This window comes from Cimex lectularius, unplaced genomic scaffold (genome assembly GCF_000648675.2).
Source record: "Cimex lectularius strain Harlan isolate CLEC.00 unplaced genomic scaffold, Clec_2.1 scaffold38, whole genome shotgun sequence".
NCBI lineage: Eukaryota > Metazoa > Arthropoda > Insecta > Hemiptera > Cimicidae > Cimex > Cimex lectularius.
In genome coordinates this window covers 9056-24986 of record NW_019392638.1, presented here as the reverse complement: position 1 = coordinate 24986, position 15931 = coordinate 9056, and the positions used below count along the sequence as shown (strand labels likewise).

Genomic DNA, 15931 nt, shown 5'->3' with positions numbered 1-15931 from the left:
TGCATCGATCTCTTCCACCTGAATTCATCGGATATTCTGCGACGAAGTCAAAGGAATCGGGCCCGAGCTCCCTACGCTTCTTGCAGCAGGCATCTGAAGGAAGGAGATAAGTCCCCTATGAATTTCTCCCTTAGTTTATTTTAATTTAGAATTTTCTTAAATTTATTTTATTAACGTTTCATTTTTTTTAAATATTTTTTTTCTTACACGGCATTGGCCGTAAGAATTTGTTTTCAATGTTGTTTCAATTTGTTTATCAATGACATAAACACATACAGCACAATTAAATCAGGCCTACCCCTTCTCTCATCCATCAGACAAACAAAATCCCTCAAGAAACACTTAAACAAAAATGACAAACTGTTCAAACTTCTTCGTTTAATTCATTCTTTTTTATTGACATTTTTTAATGGCAATCATAAAAACAAGATGTGTTTAATAGTTCGTGATTTATTTCGTATAACTGTAATTCAAACGATCAACCTTTACGGTAGGCCCTGAGGCTGGAGGAACCTGTGGAATGTCGGTTAAATTAATTTGGTGAGCGCGAGCGGTGAGCCACGAAAAAAGCTGATTCAGTTAAAAAATAAAGCTAGCCTGGGAGAGACAGGCTTATCCCCTCGGGCCTACTAGAAACCACTTTCATCTATTTCCTCTCACTTTTTCCGATACCAACTGGAGAGAGCGCGGCAGAGAGCGTCAGAGAAAAACTGTGTTTTTTTGACAACTTTAATTCACTAAGCAGGCAGTTTTCTGCTCAAAATTAATATGCTTTTCATTTAGACATATCTGCTTAGTTACGCAAGATTATAGAAAATGTAGAAAAAGGTAGATAGAAAAGTTGATTAACTTATCACCATCAACATCTTACTGTGTACATAATTGTTCAATTTTACAGCATGATGTAAATTTACCGTTTGCAGAAAACTAGATTGGTTATCACACCAGGCCATTCAAAGGCACCTTGGCCGATCATGGTGAGAAAAGGTGGCATTTTTCATATTCAACTATCTTCTTAGCTTCCATGGAGGAAAACTCCTTTTGATTTTTCCTCGATAGCAGGAATTCAATAGAAACGGTCTGTGCTAAAGGATTTTCATCCGATCCAACTAAATAAAAGACGTTTCGTTAAGACTCGCCCATCAGGAGCTCTCTTTTTTCTAGAAGTCTGACGAACTCCATTGTTGAACTAAATCGACTTTTCATCCTTAGTCGCTGATATCTTTCGATATCTTTACAAGGAAAGCTAACCTTTGTATAATGTAGTGCATTTCTTTCAACGAATTTGTTAAAATAGCTTAAATATGTTAGAGACATCACTATCCCCATGAATAGTTTTGCTAAAAGTAAAACAGAACTATGTGAGGTCATGGTGGCCTTGGGGTTAGGACGTCCGATTCTGTTCGAAATTGGGCATTGGACTTTGAGAACAAAATATTGTAAAGAACTTCTGACCCCGGTCTGCAACATCCAAGAATAATGAGGCGTTAAGCCATCCTGTTTACTGGGAAAATAATACTTTTATCTATCTATGAGTTATCAGTTTTTACAAATCATTTATAATATTTGTTTGTAAATAAGAACTTTTTTCCATCTTAATATGAATCATGTTGCATTGTTAAATAAGTTGTTGTGATCTTGGATGTAAAACAGATGTTAAATTTATCTTAGTCCAAGAAATCAGTTGTGCTGAGAAAATAGATATTTTTAAAAATTGTCCTCCCCTCCTCGATAAAGTCCCGCGCGCAATATTAAGACTAAAAGCATCAGTTGCGAGAGATCCGTGGGGTCCGTTCTTTCCAGGCCTGGGGCTGCCACTGCGCCGGGGTCTGCGGGGGCCTCGCTCTGAGGGGGCCGGGCTGCGCCGTTGACTTGCAAAGACTCAAGGCTTAATGACCAATAAGGTCGTAGCCTTTAATTTATTTAAAAAAAAAATTGTCCTCACAATAAAATTTTATCTGTTTATATTATTTTTGCTTATTTATTTTTACTTTTAACTCTTGTATAAAAGATTTAACGTCCAAAGTCTTGTAAAATCAGTTCATATTATAACATAAACGAGGTTATTTTTTGTATATGCAGATACTTCCATACTACTTATTACTTCCACGTTTAATATTTAGCTATCAATATGACACAGATTTAAATAATTTATTGGTCCTTTTGTCGTCAAATCAATCTGAATAAAATAAAATCGTACTTATTTAAAAGTCGAAGTTGATTAGAAGTTATCTTAACGTTGTAAAGTTTATCAACAAATAAATGTGATTTAGAGGCGTCGGTGGCCGCAACTGTTTATGCGTCGATCACTGTAAGGTAAAGTTCCCGGGTTCGAATCCAGCGGCCCTGCATTCGAACCCGACATACTCACAAATGAGTTTTTGTCAGAAACACCGGCTCCCTGAGGGTAGATATTACCACTGCTGTTGTGAACCCTCGTTTAAAAAAATCTGATTTATAACATAAGATAAATTGACAAATGTTTACTAAAACAAAAATTGCAAAATGTTTGGATGATTTATCTTCTTTCTTTGTATTAGATCAGTGTTCCGTAATTAAATTGTTCTGAGAGAATTTATTTATGCCTGGATGGGAAATAACTACACTTAAGGCTCAGTAACTCATGAGATATGATAAAATGAATAATACATAATTAAATAAATTTAACGCACGTGTTTGCTAAAATATCATCACCTGGTTTGTCTAAAATAGATTAGTTACAGTAGTTAATCGCTGGATTTTTTCTTCTTAGGTTTTTGTATTTATCATTAAAAAAAATTGTTAGTAAAGCCTGATGTAGAGGAAGACAAAGAAGGCATTTTTTATCTTTAACGTAAAACACCTGGATTACCGCTGGTAAGTGAATTAATATTTTATAGATTCATTCACCTTTGGATTGATATAAAGGATTTATATTACTGAATAGAAAATGGGGACTTTTTGTGAAGACATTTTTTTGGGATTGACAACAATTAATTTAAAAATGTTGAAACTCTGTTTGTTATGATTTATCGTTTGGTAAATAAAAAACAACGCATAAGGCAAACTTTTCTGAGCTGTAGTTTCAATTTTAACCTTAGCCATTTATCACTCTGTATTTAGAATTTTTATTAAAAATGATCTTAATTGAACAATAATCACGAAGAAGGGAAATAGTTTCAGCAGTCATAGCCAAGTTTTTTGACAACCTGGACACAAAAACGACAAACAAATTTAGTAAAACCATCGATAATCGAAAATTATTTGATTAATAATTATGATAATTATTATACCATTATCACTCTATCCTGATAGTGGGTACATTTTTAAAAGGGTGATTTCGCAACTCTTTTACGTCTAAAATTTTAAAGTACCATTTTTAAGATGGTACATTCATTTAAAACACACCTACTTTTGTAAAGACAAACTGGGGAATCCGTATGAAATTCTCTTTTTCTGGTTGTTCGAATAGATGTGCACTAAACGGGTGGCCAAAAGTAACGAAAGGTTAACCTAAATGTCCATGTGGTTTACATATATCGTCAACAGTCCACCACTGTATCACTGGGTGTGGCACTCTTTTTGTGGTCTATTTTTCTTGAAATAAAAAGCAATCATGATAACGGGCGCTTCTGATTCATGTTTTATAGTTTCAACGTTGCTCGTTAGCTTCTTATTCCGATTTGGTTTATTCACTTCTCGATTTTTACGTGAAGCACCGAACTCCTAGTTTGGTTAGCAACTTCCACTTATTAGAGAAAATGTGAAATTTTTGATATTTTCTTGAACGACTCTGAATTCTTTGCAGATTCATATAAAATTAATAATACACCAAATTGGATTTACAAAAATTACTTTTTAAAGTATCATACGTATCATAAACTTTAATGAAAAATAGCCAAGTCTGGTATTTAATATATTTTGTTTGCAAGAGATAATATAGTTAAATTTAGCAATATAAATTTTATAAAGAAATACGATTTATTTCAAATATCTCGATGAACAAGTCAATAAAATGTTTTTAATAAGCAGCTATATTTTAAATTATTTATATCAAATAGTTAGTACTCTGTGCATCTAAAAAACGTAGAAACAAAAATCAAAAAGTAAATAAATAAAGTACTATTCTTAAGTCAGTGGTTTCTCCAAAACAAAATTTGTCCTCAAACAATTTAAATTCAATAAAAAATAATACAGGTGATGCTCAATTGTGCTTTTCAAACGAGTTTCGGCGATTTGCCATTTTCAGTGATGAACAATGAGGAAGGATGACAGTTCATCACTGAAGATGGCGCAATGTCGAAAAGCGTTTCAAGAGTTCAACAAACCCACGACTGAAGACGGACACTATAGGTGACCGAATGTCGTTTCAGAAGAAAAAAAATCTTATTCAGATTTTATTCAATATGTATGTAAAGATGTTACATTCTACCACTTAACCAGAAAAGTTAAAGTACAAGCGGGTTTAAAGTGTTTAATAATTCTAGCATTTAAATTAAGTTTAGAAATATTTTATTTGGGGAAATAGCCTCCACCAGAATCTATATCTATAAGTTACTAGCCCAGTTATTCTTATAAAAGTTTGGGTCCCTGTACTTAAACAATAAATTCATCTAATTTTCTAACTTTTGGCGATCATCGAACTCATTGTGCACATGATTATCCATTCCTGAGAAAAGGTGAAAGTCAGATGGGCCCAGGTCTGGAAAGTACGGAAGGTGGATTTGCCAACCAAGCTTCATTAACACATTCTTAATCGGTCTGGCTGTATGAGGTGTCGCGTTGTCCTGTGAATAATTGGACCTTTTCTGTTCACGAGGGTAGGCTCTTTCCGTGCCAGTGCATGAGTTGCAGTTGGCTTGAGTAGATTTCTGCAGTCTGGCTGCGAGGGAGGAGTTCGTAGCTCACAATGCCTGCCGTATTCCATCAAACACAGAGCATCACCTGTCATTGGTAAATGATGACAGACAATGATACGGCCCACTGTGTTGTTATACAGAATTTATTTTTTCATCGCACTGACAATACGGTATAAACGTCTTTAGTTTATGCTGTGAGGTCATTACTAGGCGAATGTTTAGGTGCAGAAGCATGTTACCAGCGGTAAAAGCAATTGTCTGAGATATTTGACTCGAAGGAAGTTCGATCTTATCAATTCGTTGTCATTCAAGATAGAAGGTCTAGGCAAACATTTTGTACCACTTTTGGGCAATGCGCTCTGTGATGAAACAGCAAATGTTAACAACCTCGGCTGACCTACCGAGCTTACAATCCATACAATAAGCAAGCACAAATTATGGGGTCTGAAGCAAGGGAAATTTTTTCTTTACAATTTACTGTGAACTATTCAAGGCATTAAAATAATAACAACTGAAAACAGCACAACGTAATTTATTATTTTAAGAATACGATATATAAATATTGAAGGAGTTCTATGTATTAAATCTGTAGGAAGGTGAAGAATTTAATTCCAGCGAATTGTGTAATGTTTCTTTAGGGAGGGGGCATTGAAACGATTTGTTCATGCCTCCCGTATCCAACAGAGATGAAAAATTAGTGTCATAATCGGGTCTTGTTTATCTTTTAAGACATTGATTTTGTAAGCGTGTTATAACGAGTTTATCACGTCTGCTTTTATAGTTGAGAGAATTACATTTGATTGTATCATGCTTTATTTCTCTTAGTTTGTTATTTGTAGTTCTTGCCATGTTTGTCGCCACATGTTTGTTGAGCGGACTTTTTGTGATTTAAGAGAATTTTTAAATCGATAAGTTTTTCGAAGTTACTTCTTTGCTGCTTTGTAAGTTGTTTTGTTGTCCGTTAATTTAAAATTTCCTGGCACCTAAAGAAAGTCACTTTTCCTTGATAGTTTGAGTTTCTTGTTGGTAAAAAATCTCTTAAATATATTAATTTGTGGCGAAAGGTTTTGCATAATTATTTTATTTATTTTTGTAAATCGTCGGAAGAAATTATGACATAGCTCTGGTACACTATTGTCATAACAATATCATCATATCAAAGCAGCATATCAAAGCCAAAGTCAACGGAAGCCACAAATGAAACGAACGCCTCGCTGTTCACGTTTTTCAATGAGAACTGGAGAAGGAGAAGTGCCCAGGAGGCTACCTACTGCCTATCACTCTCCTGACTAGCGTTGCCCTAACTTGATCCGACAGGGGCAGTGCAGATTTAGTGATCAATAGTTTGGAGGTGGTTTAAGCATCGACATGATGAGCTGCTTATTATGTGGAAGCGGTGGAGATAGTCTTTCGTTCTTCCATGACGGCTGAGGATCTCTTTTATTTTGTATGTAAGTTTGAAAATGATTCTCTATCGTGTTCCAACCGTAGGAAAGAAAATTTTCGATGTAGCGCCCTTTTCATAGCACAGGAGTCTCAAGTGTCGTTTAAGAAATGTGAAAGGCACATTGTTGTATCTGATCCTAGGGCAGTGGACCACCTCCTTGGCAAGCTTATCAGCTCGCTCATGTTCCAGGCCCATGTGTGATTTATCTCAAGAGAAATATATAGTTGAAGTCACATGATGTACCCCAGTGCCTTTATTTGTTTTGGATCCGTCGGTGAAAATTGTTTCAGCAGGACTTATATGGCTTACTATGTTGACCTAGAGCAGGTAAAGTTGGTTGGGGTTTCCGATTTTATGTGCGTGGCTAAAACAAGGAAAACTTAATAATTGTTTATAGCCCATGGTTCTAAGTGTTGGTTATGTAATAGGACGGAGATGTTTCTAATAGGAATCTTTGATTCTTTTAGGATTTCCTGTTTTAAATGGAACAATTTCAGTAAGCACACTAGCTAATCAGAACCACCAGTATCTTTCAGGCTGAAATTCATGCAATTGAATTCCCAGTTCAGGGGGTACAAAAATAGGAATACAGCTTAGCAGCCATCAAAGAAATCAGTTCAAACATCATTAGATCAAAGGTATGCTGGTGATTTCAAAACCAAACTAAATAGATTAAGTATGTACAAAAGTCACCCTCTGCTCGGTCCCGGGACATGTAGGATTAGAAGGCAACCCTTCAGAAACAGAAACAGCACTCTGCAGACTGAATGGGCACTTGAAGAAATTTGTTATAACACAACATGACGCCTGCAGATTCTGCAAAGTAGCAGATGAGGACACTTACACACCTACTAACAAACTGGGCCGCCATATTGCTCGCTGGAGGACGTGTTTTAAGATGTATAGCCGTAGAATAAATTTAACCACTGAAACCTGACCTGCTGTTGTATTACAAATGAAAGATGGGCGTCTAAGCGACTAGGCCTTAAGGATATATAATAGGGGTATTATATTTGTTTTAACCCTGATAACTCTGTTAGGTCGTGTTAGATCGAGAAAAATGATGACGTAGACTTGTAAGAATCGGCTAGTTAACATTGCTGGCCAGGGCCAATGTTAGATGTTAAGTCAAAGATTGTAGTGACCTTGCTATCCGTTAGGGGTAGGTAACCAACATGGCAGCCAAAATTGAATGCTGTTTTTTGTTTACACGTATTTTTATTCTTAAATACGCATTTATTAAATCGCACCAATACATTTGTTAATTTCTGACCTGTCCTTATACTCTCATTAATAATAGATATATCCCCTATTCTACAAAGTTATAGGCTGTTAGACGTTAGGATACAAGTTAGGCACCGGCACGAATTGAAGCATGTCGTTTTTTATTACTTTTCGATGCATAGATAGCATTTTCAATGAAAGAGTTGATTAATTTTCCTTGTTTACTAACTTTTAGCATCTTACAATTTGAAACAAAAGAAAACCAAAACAAACAACAACAAGCCTTCAAGGACTGCTATAGCTTTGTTTTTGGTTCTACCAGTCGCCACGCGCAGCATTGCGGAAAGATTAACATTTAACATGCTAAGAAAAGAAGGGGGCGTTCACGATCTTACTGGACATTTCTCCATTCGAGATAACACGAGTTAACATCTTACAAACATCGTGAATTCCCCTAATCTTTGCCATGAAAGAATTCATTGAATCTTCCAGTCTCTGCTAAAATCTCGTTGTCGCTTATGTTGACATGGTAATTTTTAATAATAAACGAGATTCTTAACTGAAATTACTAATTATAAGAACGCAAAAAGCCTTTCATACTTCAAGGATCCCGTAATCTGATTAACGCTGCTGCAAGTTATTTTACAATTAACGTAATTACTACCTAAATTAAACAAGCAGGTTGGAAATATTTATCGGTTCCAGAAGTTAGCAACAAATTCTTGAATTATTAAAAAAAACCTTTTTTTTCGTATTTTCTATTATAATTATACTGGTTAATTATACTGTTAAAAACCAATAAGCCCTCTTATTTCTTTTCCCCGTAGAAATTTTTTCCTATTTTTGCAAATCTGGGAGTCTTAACTACAATGGTCCGTAGATTGTCCTATTATAACGATAGCTTATGATACCTACATTTAACCTCCATTTATTTTCATTCCGTAGAAATTTGTTTGTTTTTGAATGGTTTTATTCCCAAACGTTGATGGTATAATTAACACTGTCCTTTAGCTTGAACTTTTAACGGACCGTTCCAAAGAGGCCCTTTTGGTTCTAATATTTCAAGTCGAGTATCTTCTTTTTTTAAATCTTTGATGTAACTTGATCAATTCACTGACAAAAGATGTTTTAGAAAAACAAAAATAGCAATAATCATTATAAAATGATATTCGATATTGTCAAGATTCCCGAAAGGGATTCTTAAATAGAGTTTTATAGAACTTAAGTATGATGGGAATATTAAAATTATATTTTAAAATAATTCGGCTAATAGTTGGGAAATCGTATTGTGCCGGATTGAGTAACCGGAAGTGGCCTGGAATCGCGGGAGCCGACCACGTCTTTCTCGAAACCTCCAGACGCAGCTAAACAAAGCTAGTGAAATAATAACAGCTGGATGTTTTCGATTGAGAAATGAGGGTCGATCCCGGGGCAATCGCCCTAGAAAAATTGGCTGTTGTGCTAACGGGAGGCCTTATTGCTCAACCCCCCCAGGATTAGCTAATGCCCGGACTCATCCGGAATAGCTCAATGACTTGGAGAGGACAAAGGCAGTCGGGTCACCCAGAATAATAGCAGTATTTCCTAAGCGTAACTGTTCCCCCCTCCTCAATGAACGGATTGATACAAAAACTCTATCTGAGTAAAAAAGTCGGTGAGTGAGCAGTAGCGAGTAGAATCAGAGAGAATCCGGGTTGAGTCCGAAGAGAGTCCGATTAGAGTCCGCAGTCCGTAGTCCGGGAGTCCGCAGTTGAGTCAGTCGGAGAGTCCCGTAGAGACGATGAGGAATTGAAAGAGAGGCGGTCAGCGGAGAGCTGCCACGGTCGGGCCGCCTCGGTCGGGGCGGCCCCGGCAGGCCGTAGGAATAGGCGTCGACAGAGATGCCGGGAGGGCCGTCGACGAGACGTCGAGAGGGACGTCGTGAGAGATCTCGAGAGGACGCCGAGAGGAACGTCGAAAGAGACGTCGTGAGGGCAGTCGAGAGAGGCGTCGAAAGAGATGTCGAGAGGACGGCGAGAAGAACGTCGAAAGAGACGTCGTGAGGGCAGTCGAGAGAGATGTCGAGAGGACGCCGAGAAGAACGTCGAAAGAGACGTCGGGAGGGCAGTCGAGAGAGGCGTCGAGAGAGATGTCGAGAGGACGCCGAGAGGAACGTCGAAAGAGACGCCGAGAGGAACGTCGTGAGGGCAGACGAGAGAGACGCCGAGACAACACAGTTCGCATAATCCGTACCACCTATCCGTCAGGATCCTGTAAGTACAAATTTTGTCAATCGGTTTGCGGGAGATTTGGAGAACAATTGGGCTATTTCAGGCTACGGCCTAAGTTTAGTACTAATTTCCCAATAATTAAGACCCTAGTATTAAGGTTTCGATAAAGAGAGTAAGAGCATTGGTTATATCTAGAATTAGGTTTTGTATATGAATTGTTTATTAAGATATAAGAGTTGCTATTTATAACCAGGGTTAGGGCGTTGTTCACTAGTTGATTGTGCATATCGGGAATTGTTCAGTCATATCAATAAAGGGACTTGATTGTTCGGTCCGAATTCTTGTATCTTTTCCCCAAACCTCCCCGTCCAGAGTTAGTAGTAACTAAGAAAAGGGTGCTCACCCGTCAAACTCGGGCAACCTGACAAATCTTACCCCTAAAAGGCTTGACGGGCCTAGAGTGGACTAGCTCGCTACTCTCTCGGAGCACCCTAGCGATTCGAACGAGCCGCGAGCCGCGCGCTCGAAGAAGGGAAACCGCTCATCACAGATATATTTACACGATTGGTTTTATGATTTAGATTTCGATTTTTTTAAATTAAATTAATTTATTAAAACTGGTCTTATTAGACCAACTTTATTATTTATATTTTACAATAATATTATAGAATAAATAAATACAATTCGATTAATCAAACAAATAATTAATACAAAGTCGTATGGCTTCTACAATGCTAAAGATAGTTTAAAGATAAACATTGTGGTAGGTTTTTGGTCCGATCAACAGCTGAGGTCATCCCCAGTCCTCTGCGTGTTTTCCTTCTTTTTTGGTCTTTCACGCGTATTTTGTTTTAAGCTGCAGTCATTTGAGTGTCTTGATCTGTTTACTGACTCTCTGCCCTTATATGTAAACCATGTCAATTTCTAAAAATGCCTTTGGTTTGTACGGAATAGACACAAAAGATACACAATACATACTTATACGTCATCACTCAATATAAAGAAAAAATTTGGACACATTCACTCGCCCACAGTACTCGATATTCCAGGGAGCGAGGACGAACTCCATTCTCGCTAAAAACGTTTACTCTCTAGGCGTCACACACTCACCATAAAATATCCGATATTCCTCTGGGTGACGCCTTCCTTCCACGCTAATAAATTCGATTCCCTTCAATAAATTAACATAAATACAACACAAGTACAACATCAATACGTACAAACATGGCATAAACACGACACAAAGTGTATATGCAATTAAAAACCTCTATCCATGACCCAAGACTGTGCACAAGTCTGAATACTGTCTATGTATGTCAAGCTTTTACTATTAAAAAGGTGGTCGACAGTTATATTATCCTTTCATAACAGGCACCTATGACGATAGGCTTTTTTGCGAGAAAGTGCCTTTTATTATACTCGTATAACCTATTCGACGACTTGTCAATAAGGTCTGTTTTATTTTCGACCCGTTCTCCATGAATCAGGGACCGACCTCTTTCTTAACCTGCCACAACTTGACGGGTATATTTCTATTTTTCCGAACCCACCGGTTTCTTTAGTCTTCTTTTACTACATTTGAAACGAATAGCTTTAAATCTGATGGGATACAGGATGAGAGCGTGAGGTTCTGCTTCTTCGTTCCCGTCTATCCCTACAGTGGCCTATAATCACTAAAACCTCGCCAATTATAAATAAACGTCAAATTTAAATATTTTAGGTAATATCTCAAGAAATTGTGTAACGTTTTATGTACGTGACTACCTGTTTTTTGTACAACGTAACAGTTATTGAAATCACGCTTTAACTTTTACAAAGCCACGCTACGATCTACGCCATGTAAAATCATTCCCTTAAAAGTGTCTCACCGAACGGCCATAAATCAACCTTTTCTCAAGGTTAATTCGTTTTCCTCAAACCTTTTATAAGAAGGTTTTCACCCTCCGGATCCCTGGATTGATGGACCGTAGAATCTTTAAACTCCGAAAGCATAAGAGTTGAATGAATGCACTTTATTTTTTCAATTTACAAGGGGGTGTAATTTTTCCTCAAATTTAAATCGGACCCAGAACGAAGAGGGTGGATGAAAAATCAATTCAGAACCTTCATATATTTAATAAAATTTATTCACAACGGTATAACTAAAAAAACACTACTTTCAGAATACCGTGTTGAAATTGTCTGTTTTTAAACTAGTTATTTTTGTTATCTTACAGCATGGTTTAAAGTGTTTATTAATTTTTTGTCAATGACAGGTAATGGCTGAAGAAGAACTTGGAGGTGAATTCGGAGAAGGAGATGAGTTGGGTATAAGAGAAGGACCGTTTGAAACAATCTCGCAGTACCAAATCCCATGGGACAAAGAGACAAAGAGGAAGTTTTTTAGTCGGGACTGTGGTCACGTTATCGTTATTACGAATGAAGAACTTACTCAGAAGCACCTCGAAGAGATAAAAACCGTAGTTACACTCAAAGATAACAGGGTATACAAAAGTAGGTACGATAGGTATAACGGGAAGTACATCATCGAAGCTCTGAGAAAGGCACAGGTGCATGTGCAGCCGAAGAAAAGAAAAGAGATCACGGGTGAAGGGGAGGACGTGGCGGAAGAAGAGGCGGAAGAAGAAAGCGACAAATACGACGAGGATATCGATCCCGATGAAAACGACGACGACGCCGAAGATTTCGAAGAAGACAAAAGCGAAGACGACTACGGAGAGTTGAGTTTCGAATCGGATTCTATCGATTCGATGGAATACTTCACGAACCAGTTGAAAAAGGTCAAAGAGCCGCTCACGGAAAAAGACCGACTCATTCTAAACCGTATTCAAGAAATGGAGACGATCGACGCGCGGAGGATTAAAAAGGACATTTTCTTGTTGGATAAACTTTACTCGAAATTTTATAGAAGGAATCCTGCGAGAGATGGGGAAGAAATGGAAGAGGAAGAGGTGAAAGAGGACCCACCCCCCGAGGACGAGGTGGTCAACGCGTTTCCTTTGGTCAAAGAGCCGGATAGACTGTCCATAGGAGAATTTTACGAAGACGGAGAGGATTTAAGCGAAGAGGGAAGCGAAAACGAATCGGAAAACAAATCCGACCACGGTCACGGAGGGTCGGTGGACGAAGAATTCGAACAGATGAAGATCAATCAACTGGAAGTAGACTTGTTCGACGACCTGATAAGTGTGTACGAAATGGATTCTTATTATTTAACAGATCTCGATATCAAACATATGGATGCGAACTTAAACGCGTTGAATAATTACGATTTCCCAATCGATTATTACAGCAACTATGACCCTAAAAGCGTTAAAGCGTTGTCCTTCATCGAATATAAAACCCTCCTTGACTATTTGGAAGGGCCTGTGCCCAAATATCACAAGGCCGGTGACATCTCCCGCGATATGGGCTTCCTGGGAAAATTGGACCGCTCCAGCAAGATACCATACGTACAAAAGCCGAAGAAGGAGAAGATAAAACTCAAATTCAATGACGTCAACGAATTCGGCGAGTACGAAAAATTTGAAATGATAATGGACGGAAAGTTGACGCCCCAGGACTTGGTGCCTAAAAGCGGTGTGGATATAATTTGGGAAAATTTTTTCCTCAAGAAATACAAACGGCCGACTCCTGGCTCACTCGCGAGAGTTTCCAACCAATCGATATTGCAGTACAAACAGATGAAAATTCCGCTTGGGGAGGCGAGCGACCAGTTCGCAATCGTGAGAAGAGCGGTCCCGTCGCCCTCAGCGCAAGAACTCACTCTCCCGACTGTGATCAAAGATTACGTAAGACACGAAATGCAGATCATCGACGAGCTAATACCGCCCTCGTCGGAAATCTTCCATATCATCTCCACTGTAGGGATGAAGCCCGAAAAGAAATACACTCTCGGAAAGTGTAATGACGAGAGCAAATTTTTCGTGATGAGGACGTGCGGTACTGTTATTTTTGATATTTCCCGATCGAGAAACGAGCTCAGCGACTGTTGGTACTACATTAAACAGTATATCGAATTGATGGACAAAAAAGAAATCACAGAAATGACAACTGTAACGACACCGCGACATTTAATTTTAATAACGAATTTTCTTAGTTGGGCTCAAAGTGAAGCCGAAGTGAGAGCGACTATAAACGAGGATAACTTTCTGAAAAGGAGGCCACACCCGGATTACCAAGATTATTACAACTTAGAAAATTTTTTGTATAAAATAGGACAGAACACTCTTTTCGGTTTAAAAACGACTATAATTTTCTCCGGTATTCCAATCGGTTATGAGGAAGACGTTCTACTATATATCTTCAAAATGGCTTGGGACAACGAAAAAGAAATTCCCATCTTTGGCCATGGGAAAAACTTCCTTCCGCTCTTACACATCGACGATCTGGCGAAAGTGGTCGTGAACACGGTTAACAGACGGCTGTACCCTCCGATGGTGTTCGCCGTCGGTACCAACTCCGTCAATCTTATGAAATTGGCTAAACAGGTCGCGGCCAAGCTTGGCAACGGCAGAGTGGTCAAAATTCCTTCGAAAACTTACACGGAACGCACTTGCATACCGAAAATAATATTCGACCTGCTCCAACTGAACGTGAAAGACGGAGCGGTCGACACAATGCACATGGTCAGACCTCGCTACGACGATCCGTTCCTCAACAACGTCGACGAAATAATACACGAGCTGAAATATCTCCGCAATTTGGCCGAAGTCACGATCCTTCTCGTCGGGCCTCCCTCGAAAGTCAAGTTCGAAATAGCTCTTCTCTTGAGTCGATTTTACGAATTGCCAGTATACCACAAAGACAACATCGCGGAAAGGTTTCTGGCTTATCAAGAGATGTTAAACACTAAAGAGCCGAAGGAGGAAGAAGAGGCGAAAGAAGAAGAGGAGGAAATGGGTGAAGAAGAGGAGCAGAAAGAGCAGCCCATCGACCCCGAAATCATAGCTCTGAAGAAGATATTCGAAAGTAAAGCGAACAACGTGAATAATCAATGGCTCGCCAAAAGCTTGCGGACATTGCTGACGTCGACTTACGTCAAGAACCACGGCTACATACTCGTCGATTTTCCCGTCAGGTCCAAAGACGCTTTCGTCCTGTTCGAACAAAAGATAAGTAATAAAGGGCACGAAGAGGAAGAAGAAGAAGAAGACGACAAAACCGTAGACCAAACATCGCAAGTCACCTTCCCAGAATTCATATTCATTGTCGACGCCCCGCTGACATACGTCAACACCGAGTTTATTTACTGTCAAACCCTCGATCTGAAAAGCACCGAGGACTTGCTCGCAGACTTGGAAGAGTACATTTACTTCCGGAACACGAACCAGTCGGTCAGAGATTACATAGAGCGGATGAACCACAGGACGTATCCGTTCAACATATGCGACGGCGAGGACATATTTAATAAAATGATCGCTATCCTCGGCCCGCCCAAGACGAACAACGGCTCCCAAGCGTTCATGCAGTACTTGAAATACTTCGGCAAGTTCAACCCGATCAACTCGTTCACCATGGTACACCAAAAGAACATGGAAACGTTTTTCGATCAGGCCGAAGGATGGATGGAGAGGACGATGGACCTGCCTTACCACGAGAAGACATACAGCCTCAGGGAGTTTTACCTCTGCAATCCGGCGCAAATGTTCTACGCGAGAAACCGATACGACGCCACGCCGATACGCGAGGTGATGAGGTCCAAAACGTGGGGCTACAACGTCATCAAACACCACTTCGCAAACAAATCGAGTGTGTTCCGCGAACTACCGAGCTCCCATCCGAGACAGTATTGGAAATCGCTTCGCTCATTTTGGTTTTAGACTATTAAAAGTGTTAAAGTGTGTACAATGACAAAAACAAAAAAACAAGTGGAATAGGAGCGAATTTGAAAATTACTGACATCACATGATCAAAAAGCGAAAAAATTCCACCTGGCAATAAAGATTATACTGTAAATGTATATTATTTTGTTAATAAACCATTCGGCTACATTTTAAAACTGAATGAATAATTTACATATTACCAAATCTTAACAATTTACATGTTCCGTTCTTGCCAGTCTCTAGCATTGCCAGTTAAAGAAAATTGTTCGATTTACTTGCACTTCCCCATTACTTTTTGAACTGACACCTCGCAGCTTGCACTATGTGAACGCAATAGGTACAGTCTTGTTGAAGTTTGATGATTGCCACATAGATTTTGGAAGCACT

The 15931-nt window shown here is 38.8% G+C and overlaps 1 protein-coding gene across 2 annotated transcripts; it reads left to right on the top strand.

The window, feature by feature from the left end:
• The first annotated feature begins 2687 nt into the window (after window positions 1-2687).
• Window positions 2688-15720, top strand: LOC106670927. 2 transcript variants are annotated; one of them, XM_014401605.2, is made up of 2 exons: window positions 2688-2856; window positions 11975-15720. In XM_014401605.2, exon 2 carries the CDS (start codon window positions 11978-11980, stop codon window positions 15539-15541), a length of 3564 nt encoding a protein of 1187 aa, XP_014257091.1. In that variant the 5' UTR covers window positions 2688-2856; window positions 11975-11977; the 3' UTR covers window positions 15542-15720. The 2 variants fall into 2 exon arrangements, with proteins under 2 accessions (XP_014257091.1, XP_024083432.1); XM_024227664.1 differs by lacking the exon at window positions 2688-2856 and adding an exon at window positions 9177-9761.
• Window positions 15721-15931: the final 211 nt, after the last annotated feature.

Excerpts from the sequence above, each read along its gene's own strand:
- LOC106670927 (XM_014401605.2), top strand. The coding sequence starts at position 11,978 with ATGGCTGAAGAAGAACTTGGAGGTGAATTCGGAGAAGGAGATGAGTTG.